The sequence below is a fragment of the Bufo gargarizans genome, chromosome 5, assembly GCF_014858855.1.
Source record: "Bufo gargarizans isolate SCDJY-AF-19 chromosome 5, ASM1485885v1, whole genome shotgun sequence".
NCBI classification, from domain to species: Eukaryota; Metazoa; Chordata; class Amphibia; order Anura; family Bufonidae; genus Bufo; species Bufo gargarizans.
The window spans coordinates 314934178-314954056 of NC_058084.1; the positions used below are offsets into that span (position 1 = coordinate 314934178).

At 42.5% G+C, this 19879-nt stretch overlaps 1 protein-coding gene across 1 annotated transcript in view; it reads right to left on the minus strand.

Moving 5' to 3' along the window:
• Positions 1-284: 284 nt before the first annotated feature.
• Positions 285-19879, minus strand: part of LOC122938300 (enoyl-CoA delta isomerase 2-like) — a 48518-nt gene continuing 28923 nt past the window's right edge. The window contains exons 6-10 of the mRNA XM_044293711.1: positions 11650-11752; positions 8561-8681; positions 6960-7049; positions 4196-4339; positions 285-526 (exon numbers count right to left, since the gene is read on the minus strand). Coding sequence (XP_044149646.1) covers positions 371-526; positions 4196-4339; positions 6960-7049; positions 8561-8681; positions 11650-11752 — 614 coding nt within the window. The 3' untranslated portion in view covers positions 285-370. The remainder of the gene's footprint in view (positions 527-4195; positions 4340-6959; positions 7050-8560; positions 8682-11649; positions 11753-19879) is intronic.

Here is a 19879-nt window from a genome sequence, read left to right on the forward strand (position 1 = left end):
TGAATAAGAAGGTGAAGGAACTGATGGGGCAGGATACTGATCAAAAGCATTCTCTTAGAGGCTTGGCACTTACTAACAATCTGATCACCTCACCAGTTTTAGGCACAGTCTTCTCTCAGTCATTTACTATTCCTGAACCCCTCTGCGGTTTTAAAAACCCATGTCCTGTTTTCCTCATTCCGGTTAGTATAATAAGAGTGTATGTACTATATATAGTCCAAAACCTCTTGTACTAGTCCATTGCCTTTGAGATATCATTTTTTCTACTAATTTCTGGGGATGTCAATAAAAGTAACTGAGCAAAAAAAAAAAAAAAAAAAAAAAAAAAAAAAAAATCATGTTTGATAAAGTGACCATAGATATTTTATTATCACAACTTTGCTTTCTTTTGGAAGAAACTAATAATTGCATTCATGCACTCTTCTGATACCCAGCGTTCCTTGAGTCGTTCACACTCTTGAACATTAACGGCATGTAGCTTTTCCTTTTCAGTATTCCGAATCAGCTGCTTGGAGAAAGCCAAGGACTAGAGGAAAATGTCAGACATAGCAGCACATTAGGATAATCAAATATATAGTAATTCATTAACGCACGTAGAGATAAAAGTATAGTGATTACCTATTGAGAATGTTTAACGTATGTCTCACCAGTGCTAGTAAAGGTGCAGAATGAGTATAAACTACAAACCACTAGTGAGAAAATTATCAAGTACATACCTGCCGAACATCCCTCATCTAATGTATATTTCCAAAACTCTACTAGAGTAAATGTAAATCATGTGATATTAAATAAAGAATAAGGTGAATACTTTTCCCCCCTCAAGTAATGTTTCTGATATCATTATGTCACAGGATTAACCCCTTCAAGCGACAGCCAGTTTGGACAAAATGCAGAAGACCCATTTTTTTAATTTGACGGGTCAGTTTATGTGGTAATAACTTTGGAACGCTTTTACTTATCCAAGCCATTCTGAGACTGTTTTCTCGTGACACATCATACTTCATGTTAGTGGTGAATTTGAGTTGATACGTTTTACCTTTATGCATAAAACCCCCCAATAAATTTGCAGAAAAAAATTGCTATTTTCAAGATTAGAATTTCTCTGCTTTTAAAACAGATAGTGATACTACATATGTCTACTTTATGTTTGCATAATTTTGTAAATTTCATTTAATCTTTTCTTAGGAAGTTAGAAGGCTTAGAAGCAATTTTTTTTTTTTTTTAATTGAAAATTGCCAAACCCCACTTTTTTTTAAAGAGCAGTTCAGTTACTTTGTGTGGCTTACATAGAAGAAACCACCCATAAATGACCCCATTTTAGAAACTACACCCTTCAAGTTATTAAAAACAGACTTTACAAACTTTGTTAACCCTTTAGGTGTTCCACAAGAATTAAAGCAAAATGCAGGAAATTTCCTTTATTTGTGCAGATTTTCAATTTTTAATCAATTTTTCCTGTTACACAGTAAGGGTTAACAGCCAAACAAAGGTCAATATTTATTAACAATATCACTGGGGCCAACTACCTAAAACATTCATATGGGTCGCTATGTTATAAGGGCAATCTAAGGATAGGTAGGCTAGGTACGGGGACGGAGTGTTCCCACCACCAGGGTGCATCTCTGGGCTGAGATAAGCACAGGGATACCTTAGGGACCCATATGGTTCTGGCCCGGGTGTTTCACCATATACAGCTTCCTCCACTCTGTCCTTGAATTGGCTCTTCTTGTCTGTATGTTACTTGTATGTCTATCAGTCCCCACGTGAGGGACCTATGTGTTTATTTTTAAGATATTTATATTAAAAGTTATATTTTAGGTAGTTGGCCCCAGTGATATTGTTCGTTTCTTACAACTAACCATTAGGAATATTTTCCAGATAAATACTAGTCAATATTTATTACCCCGATTCTGCAGATTACAGAAACACCCCTCATGTGGTGGTTAACTGCTATAAGGGCACATTGCAGGGCGCAGAAGGAAAGGAGCGTTATAATGTTAACGGAGGGCAGATTTTAGCTGAAATGGTTTTCTGGTGCCATGTCACATTTGAAGAGACCCTAGAAAGAAACCCCCCCCAAAAAGTGACCCCACTTTGGAAACTACACCCCACAAGGAATAAATCTAGGAGTGAAATGAATGCTTTGACCCAACAAGCCTTTCATAGAATTTAGAAACGCATGGCTGTGAAAATAATAAATTACATTTTTCCCCCAATATAATGTTAGCCCCAAATTTGTTATGCATTTTTCCCTGAATACGGCAAAACCATTTATGTGGTTGTAAACCGCTGTTTGGGGGCACGGCAGCATTCTGAAGGGAAGGAGCGGCATCCTGATTTTATAAATGTAATTGGATGAAATTGTTTTTAGGGATCATAACATTTTTATTTTTTCAACAATGTAGCTGTGTGAGAGGTTGTTTTATTTGTAGGACAGGCTGTAGTTTTTATTGGTATAATTTTAGGGTACATAAGTCTTTTTGATCACTTTTTATAACTTTTTTGTAGAGGCGAAATGGGTAAAAATGGCAATTATTTCCCAGTTTTTTTTAATGGGATTCCTCTTGCTGTAAAAATATGATAATTTTATTCTGTGGGTTGATATGGTTATGGCGATACCAAATTTATATTTTTCTATGTTTTACTACTTTTCCAGCATAAAATCACTTTTTTGTTAAAAATGAATCCTAATTTGCATCGCCATATACTAATGTCCATAACTTTTTAATTTTTTTTCACCAACGTAGCTGTGTAGGGGCTTGATTTTTGCGTGACGGTCTGTAGTTTTTATTGGTCATTTTGGGATACATATGACTTTTTGATCACTTCTTATTTTTTTTTTGTGGAGGCGAGGTAACAAAAACAGCAATTCGGTCATTGTTTTTTACATTATTTTTTTACAGCGTTTACTGCGCGGGATTAGTAACATGATACTTTTATAGATCAGGTCATTACAGACGCGGTGATACCAATCGCCGTAGCAGCAGCGGCCCGATGGAAGAGAGAGGGAGCTCAACCCAATGAATTCTGTGGGCAGCTACTGAGCACGGCATCGGAGGGGTTAAACGGCTGAGATCAGTGCCAGCACCAATTTCAGCCGTAGCAGCAGAATGTCAGCTGTAAATTACAGCCTGACATACTCTGCTGATGGCGGTTGCTGTGTTCCTGAGCTGCCGCCATCACAGCCGGCACAGAGGAGCAGGGGGCATTGGGGTGTGGGGGAGAATCGCGGCATCATTAGGGGCACTGGGGGTCACTAAATCACCGGGGGCATGGCAGCACACAGGGGATCATTGCTGATTTCAGGCTGTGATTCCCAGCGTGGAGATCACAGGCTGAAATTGTCATTTTCACTCTGAAGCGCTCCCATTGGTTAGTTTGCAGAGACTAACCAATCGGAACACTTGCGAGCAAGGGACCACTCTGATTGGTCCCTTGCCGGCTTCCCCATTGTCTCTGCTTTCTGGGAGAGCGGAGACTCCGGGGCTGCGTCACAGCCCCAGTAAGCAGTTTGAACGTCACTGTACATCCAAATGCTCTAAATTACTTGCGATTGGGAGGTAGAGTTACGTCCAAATGTGTGAAGGGGTTAATGATGAACAAGGATAAATGGCAAAAAATTATAAATTCTATTTTAGTGTTATACTATATAATTACTACAAAAAAAGTACAAAAAGGGGGTTTTCTGAGACTTAGATATTGATGACCTATTCTCAGGTTGTGTCTGACACCACCATAATCAAGTGTTTTGGGCAGCCGCTGACACTGGAAACTATACAGTGTACGGTAGGCTCCATCCACTGTGCAGTTTCTGGCGACAGCATACTGCAGCTCAAAATGGAAGCTGAGCTGCAGTACCCTGATTAGGCACTACACTGTAGATGGGGCCTTCTGCTTCCAACTCCATCCACTGTACAGTTTCAGATGATTGGGACCCCCACATATATGATACTGATTACTTATGCTGAGGAGAAGTCCTAAAAAAAGTCTCGGAAAACCCCTCTGCATGCTCATCTGCATACATTTCCACTATGCACTTTTTTTGTTCTGCATCGCATACTAATGTTCTAACTGAACTTTTTTGGGATAGAACAGACTTTCACACAATCATCCAGGTTGGATGCAGTAGTATACAGTAGTAACGCGTGTAACCATTATGTATCCCTTGACTGTCAGCTAGTGAGCTCTTACTTACATTTTTGGGTAATTCACCATAAGCCTTTAGTCTCTCCCAAACCTCCTTCTGGAAAGTACTATCAGGAAAAACTTCAGTAACCAGTCCAAGCTTGCAAGCTTCATGTGCTGTCAGCAACTTGTTAAAAAGAAGTACTTCTACAGCCTATTATAAACACATTGGATGCTTATGTTAAAAAATAATACAGGCAGTAAGGCAGCACTGTGAATTGACAATACATTCTCCCATGGAGGGTGCTCAGCTTCAGTCAGGGTCGACTCTTGACAAACCTGGCTTGAGAATGACTTGTGGAGTTAAAGTACAACCGTCGTATTTTTATTTTGGAGTATTGGATTCTGGTGATTAATATCTCCTTGGTGGCCCTATTTCAACTTTTCACAGTGTATTCAATTACCCCTTAATTCCACATTTTTGTTCCCTGTACTGCCTCCTTTTACCTGTGCTTAAAATAGGGTTGCTAGGCATGTTCCGTCTATCTGTTGAAGGACGGAGGACGCAGAAGCACGCAGCGTGCAAGGTCACATTACTGACAGCCAGGGACTGTAAGTAAATGATTAAAGCCAGGTCCTCCCCAGCAGCCTGATAACAGTGTCGGGGCTGTGTGCACTTCTCCCTGTCCCTGCGCTTGGCAGACGCTCCCTCACTCAGCAGAGCTGGAGAAGCAGAGTTGAATCAGCGCACAACAGAGAAGGGAGGTCTGCCATCTGCTCAGTGTATAAATGAAAGCAACATGTGGTAAGAGGGTCCTTTGTGCTACAGGAGATTAACCCTTTAGGGGGAGGGCTCTGGTTACTGACACTTTTGGGGGGCTATTGTTACTGGCTAGTGAGGGCAGGCGGGATTAGCCTCAGGGTGAAGGCAGTGGCGGCCATCTTAACTGAATAGTGAAATTGACGTTTTATGCAGACTGGTTGCCAAGGGCTTAATCTTATTAAATATGGGGTAAGTCAGTCTAATAGTAACAGATTCTGGAATATCATGTTATTAGTAACTACATATAAAAATTGAAATTAGGGTCTAAATGTGACATTTATCCTTTAAAGCACTGCTATCATGTTCTATGGGTGAGTAAAGCCTCGTGGCATCTTCAATTCCAACTCCATCTCCTGAAGTGTCACTTCCTCTTCTATGTACTCTTTAAGGGGTATTACAGTTGTGTGAAGTTATCCCCCATCGGTGGGAGTTTTGGAGATAGCCGATTGATGTACCTCTGGAGCTCCCAAAGAAATGAGTGGGGCAGCTGCACGCATGTCCAACCGTCCACTCTATTCATTTGGGGTGGAGGTTCCACGGTCCCAAGTTCCCATGATCAGTGGGGGGCCCAGCGGTAGGACCCCTATCCTATGGATCAGGGATAACTTCACATAGCCGGAATACCCCTTTAATGTTACAAATAGTATATTTACCTATTTGATTGGCACACCCTAAAAATGCAAAATAAGGTAAAGCTTATCATCATGGACAAGAACATGTTGATGAACCTCTAACCCTCTACTGCCAGGGCAATTTTCATGCATCAACAAAGCCTTAATTATAAAATCTCAAAATCAAATTAGACCCCCTACTCCATATATATTCCCCATCATGGCTGCATGCACATATCTTTACACAATTACCAGAACTGAACAGAAACCACAAAATCTCCATCCTCCCAAGGACAGTAAAAATCTTGGTCTCAGAGTCAACAAATCTCCTGATAAGGTGGCCGAGTCATAAATGCAACTGCTCCTCTTCTCGCTACTACTAGTAGAAAACACTCCTTCAAATGTGCTAACTACATTTCTGACTGGTAAAGGGGCTGATAACACAAAGTTCCTGTACCATCCTGGAGGTTGTACAGGTGGAAAAATGTCAGTAACAGATAGTGAGGTTTCTTCCTGATGTCACCATAGGCCCACACCTTTCTCTTACACACGAAACCAAGAAATACAAGTTTTGCTGCTACCCCTAACTATTGTAACTAGAATACAGAGACTATCAAGTGATAGTTCAAGGCCTAACACTCCAGATGTACGCATGTGTTTATATTTAGAGCAGAATACATCCTGATAATGAAAGGGTTAAAAAGGAGTAAATGCTACAGTTCAAAATAAGACTAGACTAGTTTTCAGATTTAACATACTTTTACACTTGAAGAAAAAAATGGCTATTAGTCAATCTCACTGAAACTATGATTTATTTGTATTTATTATATTTATTTTCACCCCTAATTCACTGAAACATCTGGCTCTTGCCAAGATCAGGAGGCTTTCCACATTATGTAAAGGGTTAATATGTGGTGTAGAAGGTTAACCGTCTACAAAGTCCTAACCAAGCACTAGTTCCTTCGGCACATGCTTTGAAGTTGGCAAGAATGAGAAAGATGCTGAAATATATGTAATTAATAAAAATAACTGCCTGTAACTGATGCATAATCTTTACATTGCTTTTGCCCACTGGGAATTTTTCATTTGAGGCAAACACAGGATTATGTTCAGTAGAATCTTGCCTTTTATAGTAATCTCCAGCTTGGCAACAATGATCAATCATTTCGTTCTTGAGAATATTTTGTAAGGAAGATAAACTGATTATGACAAAGATCATCTTGCCAACACCTTCACTCATATAGAGATATATATATATCTCTATCTATCTATCTCTTTACTGAAACTCTACCCTCCAGGGATATTTACTATAGACTATGCACAACTAGCATCTTATAGTCTTCTTGTACTGACAAGCTTTGACGGCACAATTCCTTATGTTATTATCCACCGATACTCACCTTACTAAGGCCCATAATACGTGGGAATGTATAGGAGGAACAACCCTCAGGGCTTTGTCCTAGCTGGCTGAACGGAGTATGAAAAGTGGCCTGCCAAACAAGACAAATATGTTATTAATATGTTTAACCCTTTCATGACCGGGCAAATTTCCATTATTTTTTTTTAGGGTGGAGGGACAGGGGATATGAAACTGCTGCAGATGAGCCAAAGATCACTGCAGCTGTTCCAGATGTTGTTCTTCTTGTGAAAGTAGTGAAAAGCACCGATTTATGTGGTAGTACCAAAAGTTCCAGCCGACAACCAGCAGCACAGTGGGGAAAGAGGTCCTATCTGCAAGCAGTCACAAAGCTAGAATGGCTGCCTACAGAGAGGCACCAACTGTTCTTTCAGCTGCATAGCGCTGCCATTGGCTGGAGTGTTGTTCCAGCCAATAGCAGCGCTGGAAGGGGACACCAGTGTCTGATGTGACATGGGCTTATGTAATCAGCCCCAATGACCTCCAGCCAAGCCCCCCTGTAGCACCACAGATTGGCAAATTGTAGAATAGCGCTGCCATTGGCTGGCCAATAGCAGCACTGGGAGGGGACATCCGTGTCTGGTGTCCCTCCCTGACCTAGGAGGTGACATGGGCTGATGTAATCAGCCCCTGCCACCTCTAGCTAAGCCCCCCCCCTGCAGCACCATATCATTGCCGGCGCTGCGGTGGTCCGGTCTTCACTGTACTTCAGGGCTGCAGGGGGGCAGAATAACTCCTGCAGCCATCTTATTCCAGTCACCGAGCGATGCAGCGTGGTGACTGGAGTTAACCATGACATGCTAGTAAGTCAAGATGCGGGAACGCACTGACTTCCATGACGTAATAGTACGTCATGCGTAGGAAAGGGGTTAATAAAAAATACATGGATGTACAAATTAACATAAGGATTAAAACCCACCCAGAAAAAAAATAAAAAAAAATTGCATTCCATTGCTCCCCCTGAAAAAAAAAATTTGATATCCATAGCAAATAAGATGTGAAAAAGTAATAAAATACCCCCCCCCCCAAAAAAAAAAAAAAAAAAGTGCAAAGGAAAACCGCCTTAGATGACCATTGCAACCAATCAGAATCCACCTTTCACTTTTCAGAGTTTCTTTGGAAAATGAAAGGCGGGATCTGATTGGCTGCTATGGGCAACTAAGCCATTTTTTCTTTACACCAGTTTTGATAAATATTCACTTATGTGTTTAAATAAAATACAAAGTGAGCAAATAATATAATACACAAGAGCGAAATATCCAAAAAATAAAAATGTAATGATATCACCAGATGCACAGACCAATAGGAACCCACACATAATGCAGTCTCAAATGGCTTCTGCATTCCTCAAATGGCTTCCTCTTCCACATGCTGCGTAAAAATAAGCAGCATAAATTGACCCGCAGTGCGGTCCAATTATGTTGTTGATCTCCACCATGAGTTTTCACCTTTTGAATAAATTTCCGCATTAATATCCGTAGCAGAATTTTCCTGTTGTATTTTCAGTCATTGTGGATGGATCCTAAAATATATATTTTAAAAGTTTTTGTTTACTTCTGCCCCATCATAAAACATAAAACTTACCCTGTCTGTGGTGTAGACAATGTCAAACAATCCCAAAATAGTCACTGAGATACCGACTGCAGGTCCATTTACAACAGCAATGAGAGGCTTAGGAAAATCAATAAATTTGCTGACGAAAGTCCTACAAATGATGAATGGAATAAAATACATTTACAGATAACATAATAGTTCTTGCACAAAATACATTTTTAATAGTCTGTGCTCTTTGAAGAGGACCTGTCACCGCTCCTGACATGTCTGTTTTTTACAGGTACATGCATTCCCCATGTAATAACAATGCTGGAGCATCTATTCTTATGGCTCTATGTTGTGCCATTCCTTTATTATATCTACAAGACGTTATGAATGAATTGCTGCAATTCTGCAGTAAGGGTACAGAGGAGAGGTAACCAGTTGGGGGGGGGGGGGGGGGACCTGCACAGACTCACTCCATCCAATCAGTGCTGCCATTGTCAGACTGTGCAGGTACACCCCCCCCCAACTTGTTACCTCCCCTCTGTACCCTTACTGCAGACTGCTAGGAATTCATTCATAACTTCTAGTACAAATAATAAAGGAATGGCACAGCATAGAGCTATAAGAATAGATGCTCCAGAATTGTTATTACATGGGGAATGCATGAGGCTATTAAAACAGACATGTAAGGAGTGGTGACAGGTCCTCTTTAATGTAATCCACAATTTCTTTATTAGTAGTCTATCAAAGTCTTGAACTAGAATTTATCCTAAAATGTACATGTACATGAATGTAATGGTACATTTGTCTTTTTCTTTACACTTGCAGAAGCTGGAAAAACAAAGTTTAATTAATATGCAAATTAGCACTTGCAAGTGCCCAGGGAGGCGTTCACTGTGTTGGAGCCCAGGCTGTTCTGCTTTTTTTCACCGTTTCCCCGCCCCAGTCTATGCCCGTCCTCCTGTTCCCTTGCGTCATCCTTCAGTCCGGCCGAGATCCCACGCATGCCCACTGCCTTGCCATGCCCACTGCGATGCCCATTGTGGGCACAGCGTCGCTATAACTACATCCCTTTTTTTTTTTTTTTTTTTTTTTTTTTTTTTACTATTGATTTCTCCTGTAACTGGGGCAGACATAATAGCCCCAGTTACAGGGGGAATACAACCCTCAGAGAGGCTATACAGCAGTATACTATGCTGTACAGCCTCACTGCAGGGCTGACTGAGGTCTAAGGAAGACCCGGCAGCTCCTGCAGTCTACTGGTCCCAGCGCAGGAAGCGTCAAAGCACTTTCTTAGCTGAGTACACAGAGCTCATTAAGCGTCGTGTATTCAGCAATCTACAAGGCAGTGAAAGGGAGGAATGATCTCTGCCTTCTTTATGGGGTGCCCTGCTGTCACTAAAAGCAGACCCCCAGCTCAGCAGCTGCACAATCTAAAACATCCATTTAAAAAGGTAAATCCCGACCCCAGGACTGTTTATAGTCTATGGGCGGTTTGGAAATAGTTAACTTGTAACAAAATGTATTCTAGAAATTGTTGAGACAACATATACTATGTTATTTGCTAGTGTCATTTCTTTTTATGCAATTCACTCTGAAAGCATAACTATTCTGTATCACATTTTTTTTGTGTGTACACACAGTGATGTTAAGTGTTTTTGTAATTTTATTAGGGAAAAATTCACACTTTTATTAGAAAACTGTCAGTAAAAATCCCTTTTGCAACCCCCTGAGTGTTGCTAAGAAGAATCAGTCTTTAGCATTTTATTACATCTTGAAAACGGTGCAGAGAGATGCAAAGGAAGGATTCTCAGCTTGCCTCTGCTCTCAGTGCCCCAGTCCCTGCCTCCCTACTTGCGACTATGATACATTATTGTAAAAAATTAAACTATTTTACAAAGTTCTCTGCCTATCTGTCTTGCTACCAGAGCTGATTGTTGCGTCTCCATTCTCCTCTATCTGCCCAGTGCTTTCCTGCTTATTTAGGCCCCTTTCCGTGCGGGTGCAATGAGTGAGGTGAACGCATAGCACCTGCATTGAATCAGGACCCATTCATTTCTATGGGGCTGTGCACATGAGCGGTGATTTTCACTCATCACTTGTGCGTTGCGTGAAAATCGCAGCAAGCTATATTTTGTGCGTTTTTCACGCAACGCAGGCCCCACAGAAGTGAATGGGACTGCATGAAAAACGCAAGCATCCGCAAGCAAGTGTGGATGCGGCGCGATTTTCACGCACGGTTGCTTGGAGACGATCGGGATAAGGGCCCGTTCATTATTTTCCCTTATAACATGGTTATAAGGGAAAATAATAGCATTCTTAATACAGAATGCATAGTACAATAGGGCTGGAGGGGTTAAAAAATTTTTTTAACCCACCTTAATTGCGCAGCCTGGCTTCTCTTCTGTCTTTCTTCAGGACCTGGGTAAAGGACCTGTGATGAAGTCACTGCGCTCATCACCTGGTCCGTCACCGTGGTACAAGATCATGTGATGGACCATGTGATGAGCGCAGTGACGTCATCACAGGTCCTTTACCCAGGTCCTAAAAAAAAATAAAAAAAAATATGAGACAGAAGAGAAGCCGGGCTGCGCGATCAAGTGGATTAAGGTGGGTTAAAACATTTTTAACCCCTCCAGCCCTATTGTACTATGCATTCTGTATTAAGAATGCTATTATTTTCCCTTATAACCATGTTATAAGGGAAAAATAATACAATCTACAGAACACCTAACCCAAACTTCTGTGAAGAAGTTCGGGTCTGGATACCAAACATGCCGATTTTTATCACGCGCGTGCAAAACGCATTACAATGTTTTGCACTCACGCAGAAAAATTGCGCATTTTCCCGCAACGCACCCGCATCTTATCCGGGCAAAAAACATGACGCCCGTATTAAAGAGGCCTTAGTAAGCACCCTGGCTTACAAAGTTGTAGTTTGCCATCTTTGTCATCCAGTAGACACTAAAAATGAAATTACATTAGCAATGCTCAGTTACTGACAGTTTCCTAATAAAAAGTGTACCTTTTCCCTAATAAAGTGCATTACAAACTATACATAACATGACTGTCTCTAAACCTAAAAAATTTAATGACTTACACTAAAACAAGGCAAGAGATACGTTTTTACTCACTCTAAAATTACTGCAGAATCACTCGCCATTTTCTCTTTCCCTTCAGGTGGAATATTCGTAAAATTATTCAAGTCATTACCACTGCAAAAGTAATCACCATACCCTAAAAGGTAAATAAAAAAAACAGTAATTGAATTTAGAGGGGTTGTCTTGTCAGGACAACTTCCTTTTCTCCAAACACAAAGGTCCATGGACTGCTGCCCAATCAGCTGTTATCCCAGTGCAGGTTTCACTCGAACACATGAAATAAATAGGTGACCATGTAATAGTACATGGTTGTGCCAAGTCCACCTGAGCATGAACCTCTATAATTTAGCAGCCATCAGTTCTAACTACAAACAGGTCTTGGATCCCATTGATAATAGAGGCCACAAAGCAGTGCCGATCTGTCCTTTGACTGATGCCAATAACACACCATGGAGCCAATAACAATGGGGTCCATTAGGGTTCCATTGTGGTTTACACAGCTTTGACAGTAAGAATTTTGCTGCACGCTGTGCTATTCTTGTGGTCAAACCTGATTAAATTGCTAGTGAAGGCTTCAATGCAAATCTGATCATAGCTTATATGACACCCAGATATAATTTATAGGCATATAGAAAGTTGTTGACTTGATGAGACAAAACCCTTTCCTGATTTAAACATTTATTGTTTTCTCCTGCGTACCTTCAAAAACGTCATAACTTTTCGTTTACATGCTTTTTTTTGCGGGACAAGTTTTTTTTTTTTGCGGGACACGTTTTTTTAATGCCATAATTTTAATCAGTAACAGTTGGTTACACAAGTGTTTGGCTGACTGGTATATCATATCTATGGCCCATCTTAAGATGTACGGTCCCAAATACTGACCCATTCTGGTCAGCATTTTGTAAGCCAAAACATGAAGAGGAACAAAAAAATGATGGGAGTGATTCTTTAAACCAACACTTATGTCTAAAAAAGCTTCCTCTAGTGAGCAGTGCTCCAGACTAAAAAAAATATGAAGGAGCCATTGGCTCCTAACCTGAAAAATTTAGGAGCCAAATGAAATTTTTAGTCGCCAAATTTAAAATATATATAATATAGCTGGGATGCTTAGGAGCATATAAGCCATCTGCCTCATGCACACGAACGTGTATATTCTTTCCATGTCCATTCCGTTTTTGTATTTTTTGCAGGCCGAATACGGAACCATTCATTTCAATGGGTCTGCAAAATAAACGGAAGTTACTCCGTGTGCTTTCTGTTTCTGTATGTCCGTACTTCTGTTCCGCAAAAAAATAGAACAAGTCCTATTATTGTCTGCATTACAGACAAGGATAGGACTGTTCTATTAGGGGCCAGCTGTTACGTTCCGCAAAATACAGAATGCACACGGACGTCATCCGTATTTTATGCAGAACCATTTTTTGCAGACCGCAAAATGCATACGGTCGTGTGCAAGAGGCCTAAGTCTGAGAGGACACAATAAGCCCTTTAAGCAGTGCATGTTGATTAAGTCAGCTGGCACATGCCCAATGAGGCAGGTCTGTGAACAGTACCGTACCATGAGCTTTTAATTTACTTTTTTACTAGGCCATCAGCACCTGCAATGAATAAAAATAATCTAACACAGCAATCTAACTCCTGTTATAGGTGTCAAGGCTGTCCATCATTAGTGCATGGACAGCTTAAACCAGGAACACACTAGAAATCACTAGTACATACGTCATTTAGTGCTGATTTGGAAAAATATTAAAGGAGTTGACAAGGGAGGCAAAAAATTTTGTACAGTGCTCAGGGTGGTTTAAAAAGGATCAATACTCACCACCACTGATCCCCTGCCACTCCTATTTCAATGCTTAATGGGTCCCCACTGGTCTCTGCACATAGGAAATGCCAGCTCAGTCAATCACTGGCCAAGAAAAGTATAGCGCCATGGCTAGTGATTGGCTGAGCAGGCTTCTCCTGGCATTTTTCTGCTTGTGGAGACTGGACCATTAAGTAGAGACCAGTGGAAACCCAGTTGGAACGGGAACATCAGGGATTGAGGGATGGCGAGTTTTGATTCTTTAATATAAAACCACTCCAAACACTTTACTAAAATTTTGCACTGCACTGGACAATCCCTTTAAACATTTTGTACTCAGTACTTAAAAGGGACAGCAATAGGTTAGATAATAAAAAAAATAAAAAAAACTCTCACTAGTTGAATCCCACATCACTCCTGCACTGATCCTTCCTTATTTTCTGGTGCTGTACATTCACATGATGCGAGTCTACGGTCACCTGCTGCATATGCTGGCATCACCAATGACGGCAGTAATTGTCTGCAATGGTCACATGGACATATTCCATGTCATGACTTCAGGAAAGAAAAAACTGCTGGGGACAACAGCATCAGTGCTGGAGTGGCCGGGAATTAACCGGCGAGCGAGTTTTTTAGTTTTTTTTTCATATTTCCTGCGCTTAATTTCTTTTGAATTAAAGTTCTTGAAAATCCCTTTAATTACTAATTAACCTTATTTATGCAGTAATGATGGTCCTGAGTACTAATAATGTGCAATCAGCACTGTAGAAACTGGGGAATATGGACAAGAACAAATGCAGAATACATACCCATGTTTCAGGCTCCTTAAAGTTTATGAGATTAGGGAAGCCATTAAACGTTTGAGACTTGTTAGTCACATCAGTTTGTTGTGAGGGAAAACTGGAGTCCAAGGTCTGCTGGGAGCTTGATGGGATTTGCGATGTAGGAGTGCTGAAATCACACGTCTGTGAGATCCCGGCCCGGAGTCCTGCTGAGTGCAGGAGCGCACGGCGTCATTGGTTGCTATGACGCCGTGCGCTTCCTGCTGCCGCCGCACTACAGTAATACACTGGGATCATACCAGTGTAACACTGTACAGCGGCGGCAGCAGGAAGCGCACGGCGTCATAGCAACCAATGACGCCGTGCGCTCCTGCACTCAGCAGGACTCCGGGCCGGGATCTCACAGACGTGTGAATTCAGAAGCAGACTGCTGGAAGCGGAAGCACAAGATGCGGGAACCCAAGCCACGCCCACCCTCTATGCCGAGTAGTGTGAGGGGGCGGATCTTCAGCCAGCAGACGGCTGCAGCGTGTCTGCTGGATGAAAGCCTATTTTTCTTAGACAGAGCGGCGGAGGGTTTAGGCGCAAATGGCGACAAGACTACAAAGTCTTGTCGCCATTTTGCAATTCCAAGTCGCATTGGCGACCATTTTGGTCGCCATCTGGAGCCCTGGTGAGTGGTGTAAAAATGCAAAAAGTCGCAAAAGTTTTATGCAAGACAGCTAAAAAAGTTGCAAAAGCCCCATTTAGAGAAGTAGTGAGCAGCAGCGATGTGAAAAAACCCCGTAATTAGACTTACCGGTAATTCTGTTTCCTTGAGTCCACCATGATGGCTTAACCATGAGAGATTGACCCCTTAACCTCTGTAGGGGCAGGAACACAGAGTTTAAAATGCCACCACCCACTTTCACCCTCAGTGTTTACAAATTACCAAGTGGGTGCAGCCCTAAAGTGTGTATGTGTGTGTATATATATATATATATATATGTATATATATAAAATTTGGAGTATTAATTCATACTCTAGCCCCTCTAATAATCTCAAGGGAGGAATTTACGGGCCATCATTGTGGACTCAAGGAAACAGAGTTACCGGTACGGTTTTTCCATTTCGTCCACCATGACGGTTTAACTATGAGAACTATCAGATTACCTAGTAGGGAGGGAGATTGCTTGCAGGGCCTTCTGTCCAAAAGGTCAAATCAGCAGAAGCAGACACATCAATACGATAATGTCTTATGAACGTATTTACATTTGACCAGGTAGCGCCCCTACAGATCTTGTCTAGGGAAACGCCCGCTCTTTCAGCCCATGAAGAAGCCACTACTCTTGTGGAGTGGGCTTTTATATTTGTGGGACTAGTAAGGCCTGACATTTGGTAACAGCAGGATATAGTTGACTTAATCCAACGACCTATAGAAGCCTTGGATGCTTTTCTACCTTTGCTTTGCCCAGCAAACTGAATAAGGAGATTGTCATTCCCTTAGAAAAATGTTTGTTGTCGCCAGGTATTGTATAATAGTTCTCCTGACATGCAGGAGTTGGAATTGTTCCTTAGATGAATTCTTTACATCTTCAGGAAAAGATGGGAGGACGATTTCTTGGTCTCTATGAAAATCTGTGACGACTTTCGGAAGAAAACCCGGAACCAGTTTCAAAACTATCCTGTCTGGAAAGATAGAGAGATAGGGTTCTCGGCAGGAGAGAGCATGAATCTCTCCCAGGCGTATAGCTGATGTTATAGCTATTAAAAACGCAGCTTTGAAAGTAAGATGTTTAATTTAAAGGAAGTAAATGGGGGATTCATTAGACCCTTCAAGACCAGGTTTAAATCCCACTGGGGAATCCTTGGCATTATAGATTGCCTTAATCTAGAAGCAGCTCTTACAAATCTTCCTATCCACCTATGGCTGGCTAGATCTGTATCATAGCATGCCCCCAAACCGGATATCTGTACCTTTAGTGTACTGGGTCTGAGGCCCATATCCAGCCCCCTCTGGAGAAAATCTAGAATCTTCTCGATACTTGGGGTAGAATTTATTGGTGAATCTTGTGCCAGCCAACTGCAGTATTTTTTCCAGATTTTGAGATAGATTGCAGAAGTAACTCTTTTCCTACTGGATTTGAGTGTATTAACCTCTCCAGGACCGCTGTACGCAGGATTGCGTCCTGCCGGCGGCCCTGCTCTTCTGGGTGGACGCATATACGCGTCCTCCCGCGAGAGCCGAGATTTCCTGTGAACGCGCGCGCGCTCACAGGAACGGAAGGTAAGCGAGTGGATCTCCAGCCTGCCAGCGGCGATCGTTCGCTGGCAGGCTGGAGATGTGATTTTTTTTTAACCCCTAACAGGTATATTAGACGCTGTTATCAAAACATGGCGAGTTCCTAGAATTTTTTATTTTCTGTCACAAGTTAGTGGAAAATGATGATTTTTTTTAATTTATTTTTTTCCTTACAAAGTCTCATATTCCACTAACTTGCGACAAAAAATAAAAAATTCTAGGAACTCGCCATGCCCCTCACGGAATACCTTGGGGTGTCTTCTTTCCAAAATGGGGTCACTTGTGGCGTAGTTATACTGCCCTGGTAATTTAGGGGCCCAAATGTGTGAGAAGTACTTTGCAATCAAAATGTGTAAAAAATGGCCTGCGAAATCCGAAAGGTGCACTTTGGAATATGTGCCCCTTTGCCCACCTTGGCTGCAAAAAAGTGTCACACATCTGGTATCGCCGTACTCAGGAGAAGTTGGGGAATGTGTTTTGGGGTGTCATTTTACATATACCCACATTGGGTGAGAAAAATATCTTGGTCAAATGCCAACTTTGTATAAAAAAATTGGAAAAGTTGTCTTTTGCCAAGATATTTCTCTCACCCAGCATGGTTATATGTAAAATGACACCCCAAAACACATTCCCCAACTTCTCCTGAGTACGGCGATACCAGATGTGTGACACTTTTTTGCAGCCAAGGTGGGCAAAGGCGCACATATTCCAAAGTGCACCTTTCGGATTTCGCAGGCCATTTTTTACACATTTTGATTGCAAAGTACCGTATTTTTCGCCCTATAAGATGCACCGGCCCATAAGACGCACCTAGGTTTTTGGGGAGGAAAATAAGAAAAAAAATATTTTTAACCAAAAGGTGTGCTGTGGGTTTGGAACTAATGGTGGTCTGTGGATGGCACTATTACTGGGGATCTGTGGATGACTGACACTGTTATGGGGGATCTGTGGATGACGGACACTGTTATGGGGGATCTGTGGATGACGGACACTGTTATGGGGGATCTGTGGATGACGGACACTGTTATGGGGGATCTGTGGATGACGGACACTGTTCTGTTATGGGGGGATCTGTGGATGACGGACACTGTTCTGTTAGGGGGGGATCTGTGGATGACGGACACTGTTCTGTTATGGGGGGATCTGTGGATGACGGACACTGTTCTGTTATGGGGGGATCTGTGGATGACGGACACTGTTCTGTTATGGGGGGATCTGTGGATGACGGACACTGTTCTGTTATGGGGGGATCTGTGGATGACGGACACTGTTCTGTTATGGGGGGATCTGTGGATGACGGACACTGTTCTGTTATGGGGGGGATCTGTGGATGACGGACACTGTTCTGTTATGGGGGGATCTGTGGATGACGGACACTGTTCTGTTATGGGGGGGGATCTGTGGATGACGGACACTTATGGGGGGATCTGTGGATGACGGACACTTATGGGGGGATCTGTGGATGACGGACACTGTTATGGGGGATCTGTGGATGACGGACACTGTTATGGGGGATCTGTGGATGACGGACACTGTTATGGGGGATCTGTGGATGACGGACACTGTTATGGGGGGATCTGTGGATAACTGACACTTATGGGGGGGGGGGGGGGGGGATCTGTGGCTTGCACTGTTACGGGGGGGGGGGGGGGGTCTGTGGCTGACACTGTTACAGTGGGGATCTGTGGATGGCACTGTTACGGGCTGGGGGGGGGGGGTCTGTGGGTGGCACTATTATATATGTGCCATCCACAGACCCCCCAGCCCATAACAGTGCCATGCACAGACCCCCCCAGCCCATAACAGTGCCATGCACAGACCCCCCCAGCCCATAACAGTGCCATTCACAGATCCCCCCCCCCCCCCCCGTAACAGTGCCATCCACAGATCGCAATCCGAACCGCCCCCCACCGCCGCACAAAATATAAGTTGTCATATTGAATTAATAGTTATTAAACATGCCCCCCAACTCCTATTACTACCTTTCATCCTAATCGCTGCTGTTGAAATCAGGCAGGCAGGCCGGCCGGCCGGCTCGTCTCACTGACGTCACTTGCCTGCGCCGCCTACTTCATTCATAAAGTAGGCGGCGCAGGCACGTGACACGAGTTACGCTGCTGCCCGCCCGCCTGGCCTGAATTCTACAGCAGCGATTAGGAGGTAAGGTAGTAATAGCAGTTGGGGGGCATGTTTAATAACTATTACTTCAATATGAGATCTTATATTAGTATACCGGAGCAGCGGGGCAGTGCTATACTACACTGACTGCACCGCCCCGCCGCTATTGCCGGCCCCCAGCTCCTCCCAGTCCCTCCCCGAGTCCCCGCTCTGCTCATACATCGCAGCTTGCGATGTAAAAGTGGCAGCATTCGCCCCATAAGACGCAGGGGCATTTCTCCCCCATTTTGGGGGAAGAAAAAGTGCATCTTATGGGGCGAAAAATACGGTACTTCTCACACATATGGGCCCCTAAATTGCCAGCGCAGTATAACTACCCCACAAGTGACCCCATTTTGGAAAGAAGACACCCCAAGGTATTTTGTGAGGGGCATGGCGAGTTCCTAGAATTTTTTATTTTTTGTCGCAAGTTAGTGGAATATGAGACTTTGTAAGAAAAAATAAAAATAAAAAAATCATCATTTACCGCTAACTTGTGACAAAAAATAAAAAGTTCTATGAACTCACTATGCCCATCAGCGAATACCTTAGGGTGTCTACTTTCCGAAATGGGGTCATTTGTGGGGGTTTTCTACTGTCTGGGCATTGTAGAACCTCAGGAAACATGACAGGTGCTCAGAAAGTCAGAGCTGCTTCAAAAAGCGGAAATTCACATTTTTGTACCATAGTTTGTAAACGCTATAAATTTTTACCCAAACCATTTTTTTTTGCCATTTAGCGAAAAATTTATATATGGATGTCGTTTTTTGCAAAATTTTACAGCTGAAAGTGAAAAATGTCATTTTTTTGCAAAAAAAAAAAGTAAAATTTTGATTAATAACAAAAAAAGTTAAAATGTCAGCAGCAATGAAATACCACCAAATGAAAGCTCTATTAGTGAGAAGAAAAGGAGGTAAAATTCATTTGGGTGGTAAGTTGCATGACCGAGCGATAAACGGTGAAAGTAGTGTAGTGCAGAAGTGTAAAAAGTGCTTTGGTCATGAAGGGGGTTTCAGCTAGCGGGGTTGAAGTGGTTAATAACCTTATCTGAAAGACCTACTTTCTAAGATCTCGCATTCAGGATCCATGCTGATAATTTGAACAGGCTGGGATCTTGGTGAAGGATGGGACCTTGTGATAGAATGTCCTTCTGGAGAGGTATTTTCCATGACTCCTCCAGAGCCAATTCCTTCAGGACGGGGAATCAATTTCTCTTCGGCCAATAGGGAACCACCAGTGTTA